This window comes from Schistocerca serialis, chromosome 7 (genome assembly GCF_023864345.2).
Source record: "Schistocerca serialis cubense isolate TAMUIC-IGC-003099 chromosome 7, iqSchSeri2.2, whole genome shotgun sequence".
Classification (NCBI taxonomy): domain Eukaryota; kingdom Metazoa; phylum Arthropoda; class Insecta; order Orthoptera; family Acrididae; genus Schistocerca; species Schistocerca serialis.
The window spans coordinates 375,601,047-375,624,800 of record NC_064644.1 but is presented as its reverse complement, the minus strand read 5'-3'; the positions used below and the strand labels follow the sequence as shown (position 1 = coordinate 375,624,800).

Below are 23,754 nucleotides of genomic sequence, written 5' to 3'. Positions count from 1 at the left end.
TTTACACTTGCTTTTTAGTTGGTTGAAGGATTCTCTACTGAAAAATTTTTGTCTCTGAAAAATTGGTGAAACTGTTTAACTACTTTGAGCATAGATGGTAGAAATATGTCAAGGTCACATAATTGGAGACTGCACGGTCTATATAACACAACACACGAATATCTCCCAGTACGCTTTAGAACTACAATTCAAAATAAAACGTTGAACTTTAAATTCTCATTGCACCAGTTAGTGTACAATTTTTTTAATATCTTTCAAAATTACATAAAAATTTCCCTTAATATTTTAATTCTATCTTCCATATAATTTTTTTTTCACTTTTTTCCTTTACTTTTAAGTTTTGTTGTGTGCTGTGTAACGTTTCTGTATTTCACTCTGTTTCGTACAGTTTTCTTGCATAAGACGATTTCAGTTTCCTCTTTCTGTGCTGCCTCCATCCCCTCCCTCCACTGTTTCACACTTCACATCCCGGATCCATCTAAGTGGGAACAAAGATTGTTTTTTCCACTCACTGTAGCAATCCCCTCTGGCAGTTGGACAACTTACCATCAACAAGCCGTATAGTGGACTGACACACTCACTTCAAGATGTCTGCTGTCACAAAAAGAATATCCCCCTCTACACGTATCTTGCCCAGTGAGACTTGGGCCACACTTTCGACACGTCTCCTCAGAGAGAAGGCTAGCAGTTCTGGGACAGGTGATAAATGTCCTGTTCGTCGTATTTGGTATGCCCTGCGACATTCTTAGATGAAATTTCCTGACATGTATCCTTAGATTCCTCGGGCAGTGAATACCTCAAGTTTTTTCTACAATCTTTTGAATCAGTTCGAATGACGCCGCATACAGCCGTAACCCGTACAAGTTCTTCCAACAGGAGTTCTAATATGCTTGAGTGCAGCAGCATCTTTCGGTGACTACAGTACCTAATGAATCGAAACCGGGTGCAATGAAGGATAGAAGATAATACACAAAATGCTGGTACGATGTAAAATGTCTCGCACTGCCTTCGAATTATCTAAATTCACACGTGAATGGGTGGAGCAAACGAATGAATCCTACAGATTTGTTACCCTGAGTGCATACATTGAAACACTCAAGATTCCTTAGGAGAAAAAATTTCAGTTACAATATTACTACACAAAAGTGTCCAATTTATAAAAAATAATGGTTCCTTATTAAGTTATAATTTGGTTTTCATGAGATTTTATTTATTTTTAGGATCGTCCCAAAACAAGTAAATAATTAAGGTTTTTTTGTAATATGGAGTTAGTGTTTAGCCAAGCGATGAATCACTTTATTGTAATGGACGACGATTATCCTTTCCTCCAGGACTGACTTGGCTAAACATCGGACTCATGCGATTACAGAACCGTCGAGGTGTAACACACCCGAGTATCCAAACGCAACTGATAAGAAAGCCTGTACTGATATCACTGCATATCACGGAGATACGAGTTTTTCTCCAAAAATCTCCGATAACTTCAGTGAGAAGCACTTGTATGTTACGTCATGGTCTATTCCTAAAACGATGTTTTAATTAAATGATGAGAACACAAATCAAACAGATTTAATCTATTTCGTGGTTTGCAACGTCTTACGAAACTGCAGCTTAATCACGTTATATATATATGTATGGCTCACGGTAGCTCACGGTCAGGCACTGAAAATTTCCAGTAATGAGTTTGCTGATCGCCTTTACGGCTGTATTGGCCGTAGCTTCGACACAGACAGCCACTGATAGATTCCCTGATGACTTTCTATTTGGGGCTGTAACATCCGCATATCAGGTGGAAGGAGCCTGGAATGAAGATGGTAAGTTTAGAAACATTAATTGCACTCCGTCGCAAAGTAACAAAGGACAAAAGAAAACTGTGCATTCGAAGACGTTCCATTACATTTATTTTTTACAATAATGTATGCGCTCAGTAAATTCCATGTTGTTGTTTTTCCGATACAAAATCAATAAATAATTTCTATGACAATAGTTATAGGTTTCTTCATATACCATGATGTTCTTGCATGTCTGTACAGGCAAAGGAGAGAGCATTCAGGACTACTTTTTCCACAACTATCCGGAATATACCACAGGAGACACCGGGGACGTCACCTGCGATTCTTACCACAAGTACCAGGAGGACGTGCAGATGTTGAAGGCACTCAACGTAAGTACACTTTCCAAAGCAGAAAAGACTAATTTCTGCTCATGGACACTTCAAATCAGCATCTGCCTTATTTTCTCTTCAAGTCATTCGACATAAAATGCTCATATTTTAGTTACCGAATTTTCTTGCCATACAAAGTGCTTTAAAACTACAGAACCAGTATCTTTCCTCGAAAACAAACCGTCCGTTAATTTCAAGCATAATTTGCTTTGGGTAAATATATAAGAGCAAATCAAAGGGTGAACCACAGTTAAGCGGAAATGGGTTATATCTAGGACTTGAAAGATCTAATATCGGGGAGACTAAAGTTCTCTCGAGCTATAGAAGAAAGAATATGTCCGTCTTAGCCAGCAATTAGATTAATCAAATAAAATATAAGGAACATTCCAGCAGTAGTTCAGTTGCAATAGACGATGAAGAACAAAGTATAAAAATTTCGGGAATATAAAAAAGAAAGGAAGGGAGAGTATTGTATAAAGTCCCGTCAAAGAGAAGTTCATTATACATGGAAATAAGACCCGAAACAGATAAGAAGAAGTAGTATAACTTCGGTGTCACTTGCAAAGAAATCTCTCTATGATTCGAGTTAATAGATTTTGGAAAACCATGGAAAACACTATTGTGATCTAAAGGCATCTGAACCCCGCTCCTCGAGTATGCCTGTTTAAGCAGTGGTCCACATGTCCTTTCTTCCGATACTTGTCACTTATTTTCATAGGTTTTCATGTAATGTACAGAAACACGGATATACAGTGTATCTCCATTCCTCTGTGGATCACGTGTGTCTTTGTGGTGCGACAGTCACAATACTGAAAGCTTGTAGAGATTCTTGGTGTGATCGTGTTACTACGAAAGACTGTGGAAATGAAGAAAAGAGAGTCGAAGAAATCCAGCACAGCCGCTTAGCCTACTTTTATTTCATACAGCGGAAGAAGCCTACGATAGTAGCTTTTCCGTGTGAATGTTATAGGCCACAGAGGCTCTACCGGTAAAAACTAACCAAATTAAAAAGAAAATGCTTCCATAAGAAACGAATTCCAGACAGCCGTTCATATCAGGAAGTCATTCGAACACAGAATTTCTTTAGAGGCGTAGGGATTGAGAGTAATACTCCTTAAAACAGCAAGGTAACTTGTTTTCCCGAAGAGAGAAATTTATTATGATTATAATCCATAATACACGAGAAGAGGTAGTCCAGTAGTCAACATAATTCAGCAGTGTGTCTGAACCGGATCGAAAAATTGACGAATGCAGATTTTTCAGGAATAACCTAAATGCCAAGAGCCAGCGTTGAAGTAACAAGCGCGAAAACAATGGCTGCAGATGATTTTCTGTGATTCAGTTTATTCTGATATCAACAAATAAAATATAGATTTAAAGCTACTATCAGAATTTCCGTCCGCTAATGCTTACCTTAACAAGATGAAAAGACCTAATAGAGTTATAATTAGTATTATGTACCGAAACACCCATTTACGCTGATCAGCCAGAACATTATGACCACCGACCTACCGTAGATATAAACTCGTCCAGGCGATACCAGCGTCATCTGGCAAGGAATAACAGATAATCACCCACACGAACGGCACATGTACGCTACAGGCCATTAAAATTGCTACACAAGAAGAAATGCAGATCAAAAACGGGTATTCATTGGACAAATATATTATACTAGAACTGACATGTGACTACATTTTCACGCAATTTGGGTGCATAGATCCTGAGAAATCAGTACCCAGAACAACCACCTCTGTCATAAATAACAGCCTTGATACGCCTGGGCATTGAGTCATACAGAGCTTGGATGGCGTGTGTAGGTACAGCTGCCCATGCAGCTTCAACACGATACCACAGTTCATCAAGAGTAGTGACTGGCGTATTGTGACGAGCCAGTTGTTCGGCCACCATTGACCAGACGTATTCAATTGGTGAGAGATCTGGAGAATCTGCTGATCAAAGTGCCGACAGTGCGAACAAGAAGTGACCGAGACGCGTAACCAATGGCACCCCATACCACCACGCCGGGTGATACGCCAGTATGGCGATGACCAATACAAGCTTCCAATGTGCGTTCACCGCGATGTCGCCAAACACGGATGCGACCAATATGATGCTGTAAACAAAACCTGGATTCATCGGAAAAAATGACGTTTTGCCACTCGTGCATCCAGGTTCGTTGTTTAGTACACCATCACAGGCGCTCCTGTCTGTGATGCAGCGTCAAGGGTAACCGCAGCCATGGTCTCCGAGCTGACAGTCCGTGCTGCTGCAGACGTCGTCGAACTGTTCGTGCAGATGGTTATTGTCATGCAAACGTCCCCATCTGTTTACTCAGGGATCGAGACGTGGCTGTACGATCCGTTACAGCCATGTGGATAAGATGCCTGTCATCTCTACTGCTAGTGATACGAGGCCGTTGGGATCCAGCACAGCATTCCGTATTACCCTCCACAACCCACCGATTTCATATTCTGCTAACAGTCATTGGATCTCGACCAACGCGAGAAGCAATGTCGTGATACGATAAATCGCATTCGCGATAGGCTACAATCCGACTTTTATCAGAGTCGGAAACGTGATAGTACGCATGTCTCCTCCTTTTACGAGGCATTCAAACAGCGTTTCACCAGGCAACGCAGGTCAACTACTGTTTGTGTATGAGAAATCGATTGGAAACTTTCCTCATGTCAGCACGTTGTAGATGTCAGCACCGGCGTCAACCTTATGTGAATGCTCTGAAAAGCTAATCATTTGCATATCACAGCTTGTTCTTCCTGTCGGTTAAATGTCACGTCTTTAGCGCGTCATCTTCGTGGGGTAGCAATTTTAATGGCCAGCAGTGTAGTATTAGTAAGAGTGTTGCCTCTGCGTTGAATGAGAAAGGCGTTTGATCTGTATGAGTTTGTTCGAGGGCAGATGGTGACGGCCCGGAGGCTCGGCAATAGCATTTTGGAAACTGCACGACTTTTCGGGTGTTCGAGGAGTGCTGTGGTGGGTGTCTTCAACACGTGGTGAAACCACATTCAGAGGTCGTGGGGCTGGGCGGCCACCTCTCATTACAGACGCCGGTCGTGTTTGGCCGGGCAGACTGGAAAAACCGGAAAGGCTGCGAAATGTGGCAGAACTAACATCAGACTTTAATGCTGGGCAGAGTACAAGTGTGTCTAAAGACACAGGGCACCGAGCACTCCTAACGATAGGTCTCCGCATCTATGCATATGCCGATTTAACACACGGCATCGGAAACTACGACTGAAATGGGCCCCGACCATCCGCACCGGACGTTGGCGCAGTGGTAGAGCGTTGCATGGTCTGATGAATCTTGACACCTTCTCCATTACGTCGACGGGACATCGCGAACACGTCGTCTTCCGAGAGAACAGCTCGTTGACACCCGTTTTGCGGGATGAAGATAAGTTTGAGGCGGCTCCATTATGCTCTGGGGTACGTTCACGTGAGCATCCATGTTTGCAGTGGAGATCGTGAAGGGAACCATGACGGCCGTGTAGTATTGTACACAGGTTGCGTATTTCAACAAGATAATGAGTCACATTGCAAGGTCAGGAGTGTGTGTGGAGTAGTTCGAGGAACACAGTGGCGAATTCCAATTGATGTACTAGCCGCCAACTTTCCAGATCTGAACTCGATCGAACACATCTAGGATGTGTTTGAACGTGGCGTCAGAGATCATCTCCGAATTTACTAGAATTACTTGACGTCTGTGTCCGGATGTGGTGCCAACTCCCTCCAGCGACCTACCGAATTCCAATTACTTTCATGCCACGACGCGTAGCCGCTGTTATCCGTGCCAAAGGTGGACTTACCAGCTTTTAGGCAGGTGGTCATAATGGTCTGCCTGATCAGTGTATATTCATTAGGTCTATAAACTGTAACAGTTACTTACACGCTTTAACTGCCAAATATTCTTCATCCTCTTTTCGACACAATCATCATATTAGGCTGTGTAGCTGCACAAAATTTCACTTTCTTATTACCTTGCAGATCCTTTCAAATTAGTCTTGGTCGTCCGTCCTGTTGATCTTCGTCTTTCGTACGATACGAGGGCTGTCCAGAAAGTAAGTTACGATTGATCGCGAAATGAAAATCACAGTGAAAATCAGAAATGTTTCATTTGTAACAGCTAGCTACACCTTTCAGCTACTTCTCTACGTAGTCGCCGTTCTGACTCAGACATTCGTCGTAGCGTTGTACCAACTTTCCAATACCCTCCCAGCCGCCAGTGCTTTCCGCCAATTCTCTACGCTGGCCTAAAGCTCGTTGTCTGTGCCAAAATGTTGTCTTCATAGCCAGCGGTTCGTTTGAGCAGAGATGAAACTCAGTGGGAGACAATTACGGGCTGTATTGTGGGTAACCAAACATTTCCAATTGAAACGATGCAGGAACATCTTCATTGCCCCTGCAGAATGAGGCTGAGAATTGTCTTGAAGAAGAAACCGCACGACAGTTATGTAATGTTGGTTGCATAGTTTCAGGGGAAAATTCTCACCAGGCCCTCGTACTTGGCGGGAGATACTATTTTCTATAACATCTTTACGCGCTCACTAAGAGCTCAGGAATGAAAAGAGCGGCATAATTCTACCTAGAATCATACTAGAGACACTGCTCAACACATCTTTGCAAAGCTTTACCGGATTTTCATAGTCGATTCCATTTCGCGACCGATCGTAACTTACTTTCTGGACAGCCCTCGTACTTACAGTTCTTTTGGAGATCACGAGGGAGATGCATTCTACATAACAAAAATTATTCATTTTCTTCTGTAGTTGTGTATGTGTTTTAGCAGTATTAATATTTTTGTGTGTATTTTCAGAGGTAACTGTAACCAGTCGCCTTTTGAGATCACAGAAGGATCACAGAAGGAGACTGGTTACAATTATCTCTGGAAACCTCTACTCACCACATTCATAGTGTTCCACATCCATAATGGATAAAGTTCTATTACGTTTGTATCTGAAGTCCTGCCCTTCCCCCGTTTCTTCCGACTACCACACATTGATGTGTCTTTCTCTGGAACCAAAATCTCACTTTTTTACAACATGATATGACTAGTCATTACTTTGTCCAGTTCCATAATTGCCTTGTCACTTAACTTTACAAATGTGTGCAAATTGTTTCATTATGCAACTAGAACACACTACTTTTTTTCCAAATTGCGTTTCTTCGCAGAAAAGTAAATTTTATGCAAGTAAATTCAATGAATTTACCTATTTCGCTTTTTTCCACTTACTACTTTGCACGAAATTAGTCCCAGTTCTCTAACTACCATGTTTGGATTACGTTTGTCGAAATAGCAACAGGTATTCTGAAAAACATTCTTCATCTATTGGAACCGGTTGACGAGTTATAGTGCCGGTAGTACTCGTAATTTGTGTGTGCAGGTCTTAACAGAAGATGTACTTCAGTTGGTGACTGAAAAAAATAAAGTACAAAGTTACTCGGTGAAATTCACGAATACAGAAATACCAGTCACTTATGGATGAAGTAAATGTGAAGTGCAGGGAAGTTTAAGACGAAATGGTTCCGTAAGAAATGTGAAGAAATCACAAAAGAAATGATTGTCGGAAGGACTGGCTCAGAATGTTGAATAGTCAAAACAACACTCGATGAAATTAAAAGCAAGGTCGGTAACAACAGTCCAATGAGATTTCCACAGCTAAATACAGAAGTGAGAGAGGATAGGTGGAAAGAGTACACAGAGGGCCCATTTGACGGGGACAACTTGTCTGATCACGTGACAGAAGAAGAAACAGGAATTGGTATAGAAGAGACACGGCACCCAGTATCCGAATCAGTATTCAAATGACATTCGGAAGCATTAAAATCGAATAACACAGAAGAAATAGATAACCTAAAATCATTGGGAGAAGTGGTAACAAAACAACTACTTACGTTGGTGTATAGAATCTATGAATCTGGCGATATACCATCGAACTTTCAGGATAACATCATCTACACAATTCCGAACATTGCACGAGCCGGCAGGTGAGAGAATTATTGCACAGTCACCTTAACAGCTCACGAATCCAAGTTGATGACAAGACTAATAAACAGAAAAACGGAAAAGAAAATTGAAGATCTGTTAGCTGACAACCAGTTTCGCTTTAGGAAAGGTAAAGGCACCAGACAGGCAGTTCTGACGTTGCGTTTAATAATGGAAGCCAGATTAAAGAAAGATAAAGACACGTTCATAGGATTTGTTGACCTGAAAAAAGCGATCGACAACGTAGAACGGGGCAACGTGTTCGAAGTGTTGAGAAAAATAGGGATAAGCTATATGGAATGACTGGGAATATACAATATGTACAAAAGCCAAGACAGAATAATAAGAGTGGAAGAACAAGAATAAAGTGCTAGCATTAAAAAGGGTGCAAAATGGGAGGTACTAGAGGGAGCTGTGGAGGGTAGAAACTGTAGAGGAAAGCAGAGATTGAAATACATCCAGCAAATAATTGAGGACGTAATTTACAAATGCTACTCTGAGAGGAAGAGAATAGTACAGGAGAGGAATTCGTGGCGGGTTGCATCAAACCAGTCAGGAGATTGTTGACTCAAAAAATAAAAAAAGTAAAAAAAGTTCTTAATTTTTAATGTCCGCTGCCGTATCCAGTGATCTGCTTAAAAAAATGCGAGGTTACCTTGTTGCTCATTACAGAAATTTTCCTCTCGCATACTTCATACCTGTCATTGTCTACTTCTAAATATCTGCTCATTGCACTTGTAACTTTTCAGAAGACAAATAAATAATTTCAGGATCGTTTCCCAGAATATTTTCTTTTGTATTTTCCAAAGACAAGGTGGTTCAATTTTAAATATTCTCAATTATTTTGATTTGTTAGTCAGAACGGAAAACTATTTATCTAATAATAGCCATCATTTGTGATATATTGTTTGATCTTCTACCAAGTGACTTGTAATATAGCTTTAAATGTATATATCATTCTCCGAGTTCAGCATTACTACGTAAATTTAAAACCAAATATCAGGTATCAGCGCCCAACCCATTTGTTGCGACTAATAATGCGATGTGATTGAACAGGCGGGCGTGTATCGATTTTCGATTTCCTGGTCACGTGTATTACCTACCGGGGACCTTGATGTTATCAACCAGGCTGGTATCGATTATTACAACAACCTCATCAATGAACTACTCGCCAACGGAATTCAGCCTCTGGTAAGTAAGAAGTATTCACAGGCTTTTTCCTCTCTTACAATAAACGTCTCTCATATTTACAAAGACCTATAAACAAAATATGGGTTCCTTGGGAATTATGTCAATGTCAAGAAATATACAACACTGCTTTTACGGAGCAATAATTAAATTAATTGTCCGTTCCTAACGTAAAAGAATAGAGAGCGAATTTTTCCTTACTATTGTATGGGTATTGTTGACTGAAACTCTTATCGAATCGGATTATCTAGTTCACTGCCAATCTGAGCATTGCCCATATACAGTTCATCTGTTTCAAATGAAGACCGACGAACGATAATTTTGATTGTGATATTTCGGGCAGTCCGAAGCATACATTGTGAGCGGAACACCCCACACATGTGAACTGGGTCACGGTAGAAATTAAGGGCGATTGTTGCCAAAATTAATTTGAGAAGCTAATATTTCCGTGCGTGTTTGGCAGTACGGTGGGCATAGTGTCCAGGGAGACAAAGAAAGGCATTACAAATGCTTTAGCTATACCATTGTGAGTTACTTTCCCTGTACATCTAAATCTACATGATTACTCTGCTATTGACAATAAAGTGCCCGTCAGAGGGTTCAATGAACCACCTTCAAGCTGTCTCTACCGTTCCACTCTCGAACGGCGCGCGGAAAAAACGAGCACTAATATTTTTCTGCGCGAGCCCTGATTTCTCTTATTTTATCGTGATGATCATTTCTCCCTATGTCGGTGGGTGCCAACAGAATGTTTTAGCAATCGGAGGAGAAAACTGGTGATTGAAATTTCAAGAGGAGTACCCGTCGCAACGAAAAACGCATTCGTTATAGTGACTGCCACTCCAATTCACGTATCATGTCTGTGGCTCTATCTCCCCTATTTCGCGATAATACAATATGAGCTACCCTTCTTTGTACTCAATGTTCCGTGAAGATGGATAAAATGTAACTGGAGAGAATGCATATGAGGTTGGCTTACAGAGGAGAAAACCATAACTAAGTAGAGAATTGTTTTAGAGTGGCATCAAAAAAGTAATTTATGTGAAGGTGCAGACGTTCGTATGCTACAGCGAAATGTGTCTGAGTAGCAGTACTGTATTCAAGGACATTGCAGCTGAATGGTTTAGTCTCAGGACTATTCCATAGGAAAAAAACGACCGTGAAAAATCTATGCACATTAGGCCCAGAAGGTAATGGAGCACACAGTTAGTTAACTAATGAGACGAAGCAAAAATGATGGTACATTGTGCTTTGGGTAGCGTCGACCTCGAGATATGTACAGATAGAACACACAAGATTTAATTAAGGTAGGATTGCGAAAGAAATCCTCTCTATCTTTTTCAACCGAATCAATCAGGACTGATGATTCAGGGAAACGCCACAAATTTAAATCCGGATGACCTGAAGGAGAGTTGTATCTCTGTCTTGCATCGTGTATCCGGTATCTTAAGCAGTGTGCCACTTCCCACGGCAAGAGACAAAGCAGTGTTAACAGTAAGACAAGTATTACTATTTGGATAATGGGGTAAGAGGTCAATAGTTGTTCTGCAATAGTAGGAAGTATGTTTCTGTAATATGAGTCGTAATATCAAACAAGCAGTAATAATTAAGATACACAAAAATATGGAATTACTAGTTTATCATCCGCTGCTTCGCTCGATTTTGTGGCCTGCACAGATTTTCACCCTAATTAACACAAGAAGTATTGTCTTCTTCGAATGTACTCCTGTTCAAAAATCGTTTCTGATAGCTGGAGTTCAATGATTTCGTTAAGCATGCCTTTTGCGTTCTTCTGGTGATATTTCCACAAAAACATTCATCCCCTAACATATATTTCTTTACATCTAACTGAGAAGTGAAATACCAGTTTTCATAGATTTCACTTCAAGAATTTTTTGATATTAAGAAATATTTTCTTAAACATTTTCATCCCCTATTTCTCTCCCTTCGGGATTGAATTTCCAAAAACAGTGCAATATGTGTTTCTCTACTTCTAACAGAGGAGCAAAATACGAATTTCATTGATTGGCTTTAATAATGCTTTTATAAAGAAATAGTTTCATAAAATTTTTCATCTTGTTTTACAGTCTCTTAAGGGGTTGAATTTCCAAAGACACTGAAATATATATTTCTTTATTTCTAAGCGAAAAGTCGAATTTTAGTTTTCAAAGATATAGCGTTAAAAATCTTTAGTAGTTCTTTAATAAATCTTTATTGTCAAAAACTCTATAACTCATTACTTTACGCCATCAGTAGTTCAATCTCCCAAAATTCTGAAACACGAAGTTTTGTTTTTTATTTCTGACTTAGAAGCCAGACATTGGTTTTCGTAGTTCTGACTTCAAAATTGTCTTAATAGCTACATATTTTCAAAATGAATTTCATCCCCTGCTTCAACCCTTTGGAGTGGAAGTCCGAAAAGTCCCCTCTTAAACTATGCCTACAGTATAAGATCGACAGCCTCTACAAATTTCAAGTTTGGTTTGGAGTCAGCGATGATGTGTAAGTGAATCAATCTTGGACTATTTCATCCCCTTATCGGTTGAATTTTCTACAGAAGTGTAGCGTGATTTTTTTAAATTTCTAACGAAGAAGCCAAATAAAAACAATCGTAGATTTAATTCCAAAAATGCCTGAATATTGAAATATTCCAATAAAAAGTTTTATCCACTATATCCCTCACCTAGGGGGCTGAGTTTCCATTTTCCAGTTAATACTTGTAACCGCGAAGCCAAATTCAAAGTTTTATAGATTTAGCTTTAAAAATGCTTTCATAGTGGAAATTATAGAGATATACACATACACTATCCCCATCCTCCACTGTGGAAGTGAAACTGAACCCGAGATAGTTATAGGTGGTCGGGTCAAAACTATACACCAACACTTCTTCTCCCATTCAGGGCCATCGTAAATTTTACAAATTTCTTCCACAGTCAAATTTCAACAGAAACCCCTGTCCGACTACAGAGCATATCCTATATCCAGTCTGTGGAGACCACAGACTATATTCGAACCAAGAGTTCTTGATACCTGTTACCTGGTCATCAAATTGTTGGAAACCGTCCGGAAAGAATAGTAAAAAGTATTAGAAAGATAGCTAATGTTACATATTCTGGACGTGACCTATAAGGTCGATCAACGAATACTTCGATTCTGAAACATACGTGCAATAGCGACTCTAGGGCAAATTTGACTTATGACCATGGGTAGCCTACATTCAGGGGAAGGGTAAATGATCTTTGACCTCTGACATTGATCTTGACTCATCCTTATGATTGACATTATCAAGCAATAAAATCAATCAATCAAACAATCAACAAAATAAATAAAATACTATTAAAAATCCAACTAGCTCTGTGTCTCATTTTCCACAGCACCATCTGTCAGAAACCGATAAGTAGAAAATATTGAAATGATGTGCAGAAATGGGAACAGATATGCAGTAAAAATTACTTAACCTCCACTTCAAATCGAAAATATTCGTTTTTTCTGTAAAACCGAAAGATATTTATTATTTCCTAGAGATATTTAGTTACTTCCGCTGTTATATTAAAATGATGCATAAAAATTATATTAATTTGGAAACAATTCATAATGTAGCACTTCATTCCGACTCCTTTAATGAAAGCCTGTATTTTAGTCGCCATTGGAAAGAAACAACCAATTACAGTGTATCACCATACTGATTTTATCCAGATGTATCAGAACGACCTGAATTATTTATCAAAAATTATGCGTCTCACTTAAAACATTATCTGAACTGTGCAAACAACGGAAACGTTGTCAGCTATGTTTTCATTAATGATTTCAAAAAATCAATTGGGGACTGGCTCACCAGTCACATCGGTGAATTTCATCAGAAGCTGTATTGTATCATTCGCTACAGAATATGGGAGTAATTATGTAACGTAATCTTCATAAATAGTTTAAAATCAAAATCTGATTATAAAATGTAATTAAAAAATTAGAAAAACATATATGTTAAAAATGAGTTTTATGTTAAATACTATTATGCAAGTCCTGAAAAATGGGACATCACTGAAGTGCTGTTTTATGTGCCAGTTGTATACTGTCAGCAGCACAAGTCTGCACTGGTAAAAACGTTAGAAGTTCCATCTGTGTAGCACCCTTGGTGTATTATACAATAGAACTGCAAGTAAACTATTTTCCACATTTATGGCTCTTGTGAAATATCACAATATTCTTTCCCTGTCTGCAAAAATGCATAAATAATCCAAAAGAGTGCATCTCAAACTGGTGTCAAAAGCATGGAATCTAATGTAAGTACCCCAACACTATTTTCATGCTGAATCATATTTTACCTGCTAAACAGGTAGGTGAACATCTTAATGGAATATGAGAACGAGTATAAACCATACTCTCCATTAAAAAGCAGTGCTTGCTTATGAATGTAATTAACGAATTGGTCAGTATGAACTGGCAGGGAGCTGGGGTCTGGCAGTAAGGTGCTCAGCGAGAATAAAATAGTATCTGAAAGAAAATTATTTCTTTAATGACCACAGAAGCCAGTTTTTAATTTACAAAAACAAGTAATACTAGTTCATGTGCTAATTTTATCAAAGTGTCTGAAACAACATTTTCTGAAATTCACATTGCCAAATACCTGACACTGGAAATAATGCATAGATGTGTTGCAGAATAGACCGTAGATCAATAGATACCAGCACACAGAGGTGCAATAATTAAGGGTAGTAAATTTACACAAACAACTGTGAAGAAGCCAGGGGAATCTTATTCTACCTTAGTGCAGTACAAAATTTAAAGCAATTATTTTTTCCTTTTAACAAGAATTTCCATAATATGCATTAACAGGTGTCTGAAACTTGAAATAATATACACATCTGTGAAGCAGATAATTACTAAAATGAGTATGTAGAAATACTAGTGAAAATTTTAAAATAATTGCATGTACAACTGTGAAGCAACCAGAAGGTACTGTTGCTCAGTACTGTCACGGAAAGCAGAAAAATTCAGAATGCCTACGTCTGTGAGCCAGGCTTTTCTGTCAACAAATATCAACCATATAAATAAGAAAATTAGTATTAAAACCTTAACTTCGCATACACGACTGTGAAACAGCCAAATGGAGTTACTAATTCACTAACATGCTAACATGTGTAGCCATAGAAAACAGAAAATTTACAATATTGTACTCGTCTACGAAGTAGACTGAGGGCGTTAGCAACAGAAACTCAGGTAACTTAAAGAACTAGAGGACGTGGATTAAGGAATTACAGTACCAGCTCAGTTTCTTGACAAAATCAGGCGTATGCACACACACAGATATATATTTATGCCATTATCACTATGGGATGGTGATCTGGAATGTATGGTGACAGAAGAAAACAACACAAGCCAAGATCGCTAAAAAAAGAGTTTTATTGAATGACCAGGTTCGACAGAGCTATGCCGTCATCTAATCTTTTCCGTGTGTGTGTGTGTGTGTGTGTGTATGTGTGTGTGTGTGTGTGTGTGTGTGTGTGTGTGTGTGTGTGTTGGGGCTTAAGGACGCTCAACGTCGAGGACATCAGCGCCCTGACACTATTAAAAGAAACTTATGTGGACTAATTTAGTAAAATGGAAGCATACACGCAACGAAAGAGGGGGAAAAGATTAAAAATGAGTAGAACCTCGTCGCGTCTACGTGGCTGGAAGGAAGTACACCAAACACGCGTTGTGGGCTTGACTAAACGGAGCTTATTGTCAGTCATTTCCAGCCACTCATCCTCCCACCGACGCATGACTCGTGAGCTCAACAGCGAGGTCTGTGCGTGCAGGGGGATGGCGCACTTAAATACTTGCGGATCGAGACACGCCTCCTTGGCTGCGAGATCTGCCCTTTCGTTCCCAGCAATACCGACGTGCCCTGGAACCGAGCAGAAAGCCACCTTCTTCCCCAGCCGTTGTGAAGGGCGGGAAGAGCGTCTCATCTGCACCCGTGCCAGCAAGATCGCAGAAAATTCTGTATCAAAGACTGTAAACGCTTGAGGCAATCGGACCAGAAAACTGAAAACCCGTCTTTGCAACCTACTCCTCTAACTGTCGCACTGCAAGTTGCAATTGGGAAAGCAACAGAGCAAACAACGGAATTCCTCTGTTTCGAGCCATCTGTAAAAACAGCAACATAGTTGTGGTGCTCAGATAAAATAGCAGAAAATATTGCGTTAAAAATGGAAGCAGGAGTGCAATATCTCTTGTACCGCCCCAAATGTAAAATCACTCTAGGCCTCTCTAGTAACCAGGGTGGCAGGCAGTTAAAATACTGGATTTGGAGCCTTACGGGATCCACACCGTGGGACTCCAGCACACGTTGCACATTTATCCCAAACGGAATCGTGGCTTGGGGATGGTGGGAAAAAGACGGTCCAGAGGCGGATGAGCAACTATATGGTGAGCGGGTGAGGTTGGAGCTGCAAGAAACTTACACACCTGGCCCACCAGGAGGAGCTGCCGCCGGATGGTAAGTGGCGGTTCCCTGGCCTCAGCAAAGAGGCTGGGTGTGGGACTGGTCCCTCGGCCAGTCGAATACCTGCATGGTGGACAGCTTCAAGGATCCGCAAATAAGAGGGCCTCGCTGACCCATACACTGTGCAATCGTAGTCCAGCCGCGAATGCACAAAAGCCCGATAAAACTGGAGGAGACGCTCCCTGTCCGCTCCCCAATACCTGTGGTTGAGGCACTTGAGGATGTTCAGTGCCTTCAGGGTTCTGGCTTTCAAGTATCGCAGGTGTGGCAACCATGATAATCTGGAGTCAAAAATGAGGCGCAGAAACAGCACTGTGTCTCTAAAATATAGGATAATGTCCCCTATATGCAAGGCAGGAAATTAAAAGGACGACGAGAACGATTAAAATGAACACACACACACTTATCGGCAGAAAACTGAAAACCCGTCTTTGCAACCTACTCCTCTAACTGTCACACTGCAAGTTGCAACTGATGGCTCGCCGTTGCAACACTGGAAGAGGAACAGAAAACAGCAAAGTCGTCCACAAATATGGAGCACTGTACTATTCTCCTCACTGTAGATCTTATACTGTTGACGGCTGTGGCAAAGAGGGTAACACTTAAAACACTGCCCTGAGGGACACCATTCTCCTGCTCAAATTTATCAGACCGTGTGTGACCAACTCGGGACCGAAAAAAAAGCTGGGACAGGAAAGAACGAATGAAAATGGGGAGGTGGCCACTAAAGCACCATTGATGCAGATGTGTGAGAATACAGTGTCTCCAAGTAGTATCGTACGCCTTACTGATATCAAAGAATATGCCGAAATACCGATACAGTAATGTTAACGGAGGAGTTGTCGACCGTGGAAAGAAATTTTGGGAATCCACACTGAGAGCGGCTAAGGAGTTGCCTGGTCTCTAAAGCCAGACCAGACGACGGTTAACCATCCGTTCCCACACAGTTCGTCAAGACAATACTCCAATAACTACTGGGACATGAGTGGTCCTTTCCTGGTTTGAGGAGAGGGATTAGAATTGCCTCCCTCCACGAGTTGGGGAAGACACCTGTCTGCCATATTAGTTTAAAACATTCGAGTCGGATTTCCTTTGACGCCGCTGGCAGATGTCAAAGTATGCAGTACCGGATGTTGTCGTGACCGGGTGCAGTGTCAGAAGTCTCAGTGTCGATTCGAGCTCCCACATGGAAAAAGCGGAGTTGTAGGCCTCAGAACTGTTCCACCTAAAGTCCAACTTTTCCCTCTCGACAGTCGCACGGTTGCAACGAAACGCTGGATCCTGGCCTGCTTTGGCAGTAGCTTGTGCAAAATGGTCAGCCAGCTTTTGCTTTAAAATATTACAACATATTGTCCACCAATTCTGCAAGTCGTTTCCCACTATCATGAAGACGAGAGAGTCTTAGCGTCGTCCCTCGTAAATCACGACCAGCACTTAACGCCCAGAAGAAATGGAGCTCACCGTCGATCCTGTATCAGCACAATGCGAATCATAGACAGTGTACGCGGCCATGTCCACCATTCACGGCAGCAGTAACATGCCGAAAGTTCAGCTCCACGGTATGGTCCATCATAGCGCAGGCAGGGCAAGGCTGCAACTCCCCAGTAGGTTAAGGCTTGGCCTGCGACATAAACGTCTGTCGTATAGACATGATGAGCAAATGTGCAAACCGCGATATCACTCGAGGATCCACGAAAACAATCACACACCACCAGATTCGTGTGAGCTGCGTGCACGCTTAAATCCCTTGCCGAGTCGAAAAGGCTCCGCCATTCGAGAAACGAAGGAAACGAAGTAACACTAGGGAAAGTGTTTCCGTAAGCACATTACTTGATGTAATCCTGCAGATGAAGTACAATATGTGGTTGTCAAAAGCGAGTTTTACTTTAAAAACTATAGCGCAAAACTAGAAAACCGCGAAATAAATCAAGTACTAGTTTAATCCCGCGGCAGGCGCGCTGAAGTCAATTACTCCAGCGGGTGCGTGCTGCAGTCAGTGCCGCCTAACATCAAATATCATTTAACTGAATTTTTTTTTATTTCTCTTGTAGCATTTATAGAAGAGCTTCTCAGCTACAAATAAGATCGTTGTAACAACAGATTTCAGTGCTATTATAGGTCTTTATTGAAGCAAGTATTATAAAAATGTCTTGTGAAGAGAAACGGAAATATCGTATAGTCATAATAAAGAACAAGACATCCAACTAAGAAAAAAGTATCGGTAACACGTACCAAGAATCACACACTTTGTACCTCTCGAGAAGCTCTGCAGTCATTACAGGTCGCAGTGTTGTGGCTGTGTTGCTTGAAAACAGATCCTTTGTAACTGTTGCAAGTCACAGTACTTCTGTTATTTTTTTTACCACCACAAGGATAGCACCTTCTACACGTTCTAACTACCTCTTCGTTACTTACGAGGATTGATCTATAGAGTGACAGAAATCCTTGTATGTCCCTTAGTAAATGAAAGAGTTGAGCACCTTTTTTCAACTTTCTCTCTATTAGAGCCAAGGCCAGGTTTGTGAGGTACGTATTTCTTCTGAACCTTTTATCTGGGATATTTGTGAAGAGCAGCACTTGGGATTTAATTCCAGAAAAATTTTGAATTCCAGCAGTATCAAGATGAAGGAAAAACAACGTCAAGAGACATCTTTTCCTTGTCGTCTGAGTGGGGTACACATGTAATCAACAGTATCAACTTCAGCTGAGATTGCATTGTAGACCAGATTTACAACAGACCTTCCTGTACTAGTGCGTATTTCATCAGTTTCACGCATTGACGACAGAAAAATCACAGCCAGTTTTCAGTTTCTCGCGATCTCTTTGGCAAAAATTCGGAAGGAATTCCATTCTTGTTCTTTTTCAGTGTCCCTATGAAGATTAGCCCATTTTCTAGAAGGTACTGTCCTAAAGGGTAAATACTATAATAGTTGTCCATAGTTAATTCCTGTGAGTGCCCGCCATTGTTTTAACTAATCACGTGACAATATCCACAGGCTGGTTAGATGCAAGATATGACCCAGGATACTGTCTGCCGCAGTATTTCCATTCGATAAGTTTTTTGTTCTTCTGTAAGCATCAGTGGGATCCATCTCGCACAGACTTTTCGATAACCAAGATCTTTCCAAAGCATTACAGCCGACATTCAGCCTTGCACACAATTCTCTGGTCGTTATCTGCCGATTGGCGCGGACGAGTTAATCAGGACGCTCTTCATTGCTCTGCAGAGTCGACCGGGCCGCGGCTTGTCATGCACGCTGTTTCCACCACCTTGAAAATGCCGTACTCATGGCCTCACACTGCTCACGTCTGTTTAACGTCTCCAGTCACCATTAGCAAGCGTCGATGCGTCGATGGATTTCAATAGGCGCCGTTTTTTCAGCAGTGAGAAATTCAGTCACACATCGCTGTTTCGTATGCGCATCCATGTCAGACTCCATTTTGGAACAGTCCTGTGCTGGCACAAACTACCAAAGAACAACGGAACCACCTAAAAGTGAAAGAGGAAGGTTCAAGCATTAGTACTACACCAACGAGATCTGGTGCGGACATCCTGCGTCACAACATAAAAATAGGAGGTTTTACTTTCGAAACGATCCTCGTATTCAAAGTAAAACTCATCTTAAGAAGCTGCTCATTACTAATTTATTTGTTACGTACTGCGATCAAATGTTGATTTTGAACCATTTATGGACATATGTCACATATTCCAGTATTCCAGATTGACTGATACATAGCTTCCGATGAAATTTTCTGATACAACAAACAATTTTTGAAGTCAGTAATGAAATCGATATTTTTTACATAATTGAGGTATTCTAAGAGAGGAAATACTTCAGACGTAAATTTTTTGATAAATGCTTCTGACTCTTTAGAGCACAGGCAAGATTGTACTTCATTTTCATGGGCTCTTTCATTTTAATAACAGCTTAAATACTAGCCTCTCACTGTGTTTTTATGCAATTTTGTGTAAATATCGCAGAAATAATGAAATTTTGTCCAATTTGACCAATCATTAATATTACTCTCTGATTGGTTGTAAAAGTAGTGGAACGGCATGCAGTGTAAGACCCAATTAAGTTATCTAGGATATTTTTTAATTTATGTATGGAAACTACATTCTGATTTGATTTTCACACAATATTTCAAAAATATGCTGTGATCTGTTTGAGAGAAGAGAACGGTGTGTGACTGTGGGGAGGGAGGCGTCTAAAGCACAATTCAGCCAGTTGGATATTTAAAATGTATTTCATTATTTTATTGCTTGATTGAATGGTTATATTCATTGATAATGTCACTAATAAGGACATGTCAATTTCAAGGTCAAAGACAAACGCCATTAACCCTTGCCCCTGAATAAAGGCAACACAAAGGTCAAAGGCTGGATTTGTCCTAGGGTCGTCATTGTATTCCAACTCACATTGTACGATGTAATGACATCTTTGGTAAAGCCATTGCTAATGTCCAGCTCTGTTCTTGTTGCAAGTAACCAACCGCTCCTCTCTCACAGTGTTGTTTTTTCTATGGGCCCCACAACCTAGATTTACAGTGGTTTACTGGTTTAAATCCCCTCTTCAAATTAATCCACATCCTTAATGGATGATGAAAAATCGACAAAGAAGTCAGAGTGCAACGTCATCATAGGCTTAAGGTTGTTGCCGTAAGAACAGCTGTAATTAACAAATCAAGCAATATGCGAAGCGCTGAAGCACAGAATTATTGTCCCAGCCGGTTATGAATACCTCGCAGAAACTTGATGACCACTCAAAGCTCCATTTCGCATGTCAAAGCAGCGTCTGTCCGCCTACCATTGCATTGATATCCTCGATTGACCATTTTTCCCACCTGTCCACCTCTGCTTTCAATTCCATATTCTGCAACAATTCCAGAATTGGATTCCGAGAAGTTCCAGCTAAGAAACTAATTTTAAATGCTTTAAATGGTCATATATCTATTTCTTATCAAAGTCAGTTCTATCGTTGTGATTATAATATCAGGTAAGAATCAATGTAAATCTCTGAAACACCAGTTACAAAAGCAAAATTACAGAATTTCTATAATAATTACCGGCCTGTGTCACTTAGTAGACTCCCACAACACCTCTAGGCATAATTAGACGTTCCTAATTGCTTCACCAAAAATATTTTCTCCATCTCGAATGACAAAGTGTGACTGCAGTATGCCGCTTGCAGGTAACAATATACCACTGGGATCTCCCTCAAGCACTGCAGTACATCGGGGGCTGGTCCAACGAGTTGTTGGTCGATTACTTCGTTGAATACGCCAGGATACTGTTCGAAAACTTCGGTGACAGGGTAAGTAAATGTTTGAAAGTAGTTATAAGCTTTTCTCACATTCACGCTACCTAGGAGCATAATTATGGTTTATGGTTCCACAGGTGAAATGGTGGATCACAATCAATGCTCCAGCTGGCTTGGTAAACGGCTATGCGATGAACGAAGTCGCCCCCTCTCAGCCAGCATCGGGAATTGGCGACTACCTGGCGACTCACACCGTCATCAAAGCCCACGCGCGGGTCTGGCATCTGTACGATGAACAGTTCAGAGCCTCGCAGAATGGTCAGTGGTTCGTGGCAGCTTGGCGAGAATTCCTTATGCTAAAAAGAGTTCAGTTAGATAAATAGACATATTAACCAAAACATTGCGAGCTCTGCTCAGTCAATAATGGCTGGCGTCGTGACAAGTGATGTGACAAGGGACACATGAAAGTGGATCAGAGATGACTGGGGAATCATTCGAGCGACGATATGGACTAAAAATGAAGAAATCCACTGACATAAGTGACTTGTACAAAGAACACACTGTTTTTGTCCAGTGGTTGGAAACAAACAGTTTCTAAATGTGCGAATATGGTGGGTTGTGTACATGCTACTGTCTTGAGTAGCTATGGAAAGTGGTTGACTTGTTGCGTAACAGAGGGGCGTGATCTGCAGCATCATGAAGTTCACTCAGGATTGAATAGTAATATTCGTAGGTTCTCCGAAAGTCTCCCGCTTTGGCAGCACAGAAAAGTATCAAAGTTTGCCTGAGCCTCGTTCTTGCTGGCTGTGTCCACTAAACAAGTATGGAAGAGTACTTCCCGTTGGACCGTAGACTACACTCCCTCACGGCTCGCATCACGTCATCTAGAAATGGGTTAGCTAGGTGAGCGGCAGTTAACATAGGAGTGCGAAACAATTTGACTGGTTGCCGTTCAAGATATAAATGCAGTCACAGCACAATGACCCGTAAAGGAATCTTGGATGACTTCAATATTAAGAATACAATGGAGCAGGCAGTCTGATAAGTAAAACATATCTAACGTGCTACTAGAAGTCGCAGATAAGTGGGTCAGTTTAACTAACGTCGGGTCTTCACATATAAAGACGTCTTTCAGGTGTAAGGAGCGGACGAATTCATGCCATTCACGACAGAAAATAAAATTTAGAGATTTATCTGCAGGACGCAACACACAATTAAAATCACCATCCAACAGAATACCAGGAGGATTCTTACGAAACAGATACACAATTTCCTCTTTAAATAAACGCGAATGATTCACTACGTGACCAGTGCCAGAAGGGCATATAAAAGAACCAAAGTAAGATTACAAAGTTGACAATCTATGCTCCCGCCACAATCCAACATCTCAACTTCAGCAGTAGGAATGCCTTCGCGAAAGAATAAGGCGGTCCCCGTAGAATATTCGAGTGCTACATTAAATATCACTCGAAAACCAGGAAAGGGGAGTTGCCAAAATAACATCTCCTGTAAGAAGACTATGTCCGCACATGAATCATAAGTGAACTGACGCAGTGATGCCAGTTGAAATTATGACTCCACACGACTTACATTAGAAAAGGCACGTGTAGGTTTGTGTCATTGATCAAAGCTAAACAGGGATGTACGGAACGTACCGGGCAGAAATAGACAGCTGAGGGTCAAGGTCCATTGTGGAGTCCACAGATGAATCAGACATCGGGGGTCCAGAACCCCCGTCACCGCAACCTTTTTTCTTATGTTTCTTACGTGCCACTGCACGGTCAAAGTTGAACACGCTGGTCCTATCGGCTACGTGGCATGGCGGCCTCTGCCGCATAGGCATAGCTTCGTGCCCCTGAGAACAGGGGTCATGTAACGCAGGTCCAGTCCTTAAAACGGAACCATTCTGTCGAGCTACCAGTGCAACAGGTGATACTTGGTGGTACATTTTTATTCTCCACTGGATTTGCTGTAGGCGGCAAATTCAGGAAACCGTCGGCGGCTGAAGACGAAGGAGCATGAGGACATAGCGTCGTATCAGACTGCAATGGAGGACACAAAGACGAAGGGGGTTGGTGGGGGGGGGGGGGGGGGGGGAGGGGTGGACTCCGCTCCTTCTCTACACACAGGCATCTCAGAAGGAGCCACTTCGTGATCAGGAGGGATGCAGGATCGTAGCACGGAGAGGAGCAGGGGACACAATCGATGGGCAGGAGTTTTGGGCAGAAGGCACAGCCAGATCCTCACAATCTCCATCTTGAGAGCTACGTCGCTTATTTGTCCCTGTTACAGGTTCCATCCCGGGGGGCCATAGGATTCTGAACCTGTCACGGAGGTAAAGACGGATATTCATTTACACGATTATTAGAACTGACTTTGATCATTATGATCTGAAGCAGAAGTAGATCCGACGTCGAGAGTGGAAGGAACAAGATAAGCAACCGTCAATTTGCGACGCTGTGCTAATGACGGCGTTAAGACAAAAACCCTCCGCGGGCAAGTACTAAGGAATGACGAGATCAGGTTGAATTTCTCTAAGGCTATAGATACAGCAATAAGGAAGAGCTCAGTAGGCAGTACCAAATAGATCAAATGGCTCGAAGTACTAAGGGGCTTAACATCGGGGGTCATCAGTCCCCTAGAATTAGAACTA

At 41.3% G+C, this 23,754-nt stretch overlaps 1 protein-coding gene across 1 annotated transcript in view; it reads left to right on the top strand.

The window, feature by feature from the left end:
* The first annotated feature begins 2,008 nt into the window (after positions 1–2,008).
* LOC126413100 (myrosinase 1-like) overlaps positions 2,009–23,754 on the top strand; it is a 67,511-nt gene continuing 45,765 nt past the window's right edge. Inside the window, exons 1-4 of the mRNA XM_050082995.1 lie at positions 2,009–2,164; positions 9,222–9,356; positions 21,033–21,155; positions 21,239–21,419. Coding sequence (XP_049938952.1) covers positions 2,009–2,164; positions 9,222–9,356; positions 21,033–21,155; positions 21,239–21,419 — 595 coding nt within the window. The remainder of the gene's footprint in view (positions 2,165–9,221; positions 9,357–21,032; positions 21,156–21,238; positions 21,420–23,754) is intronic.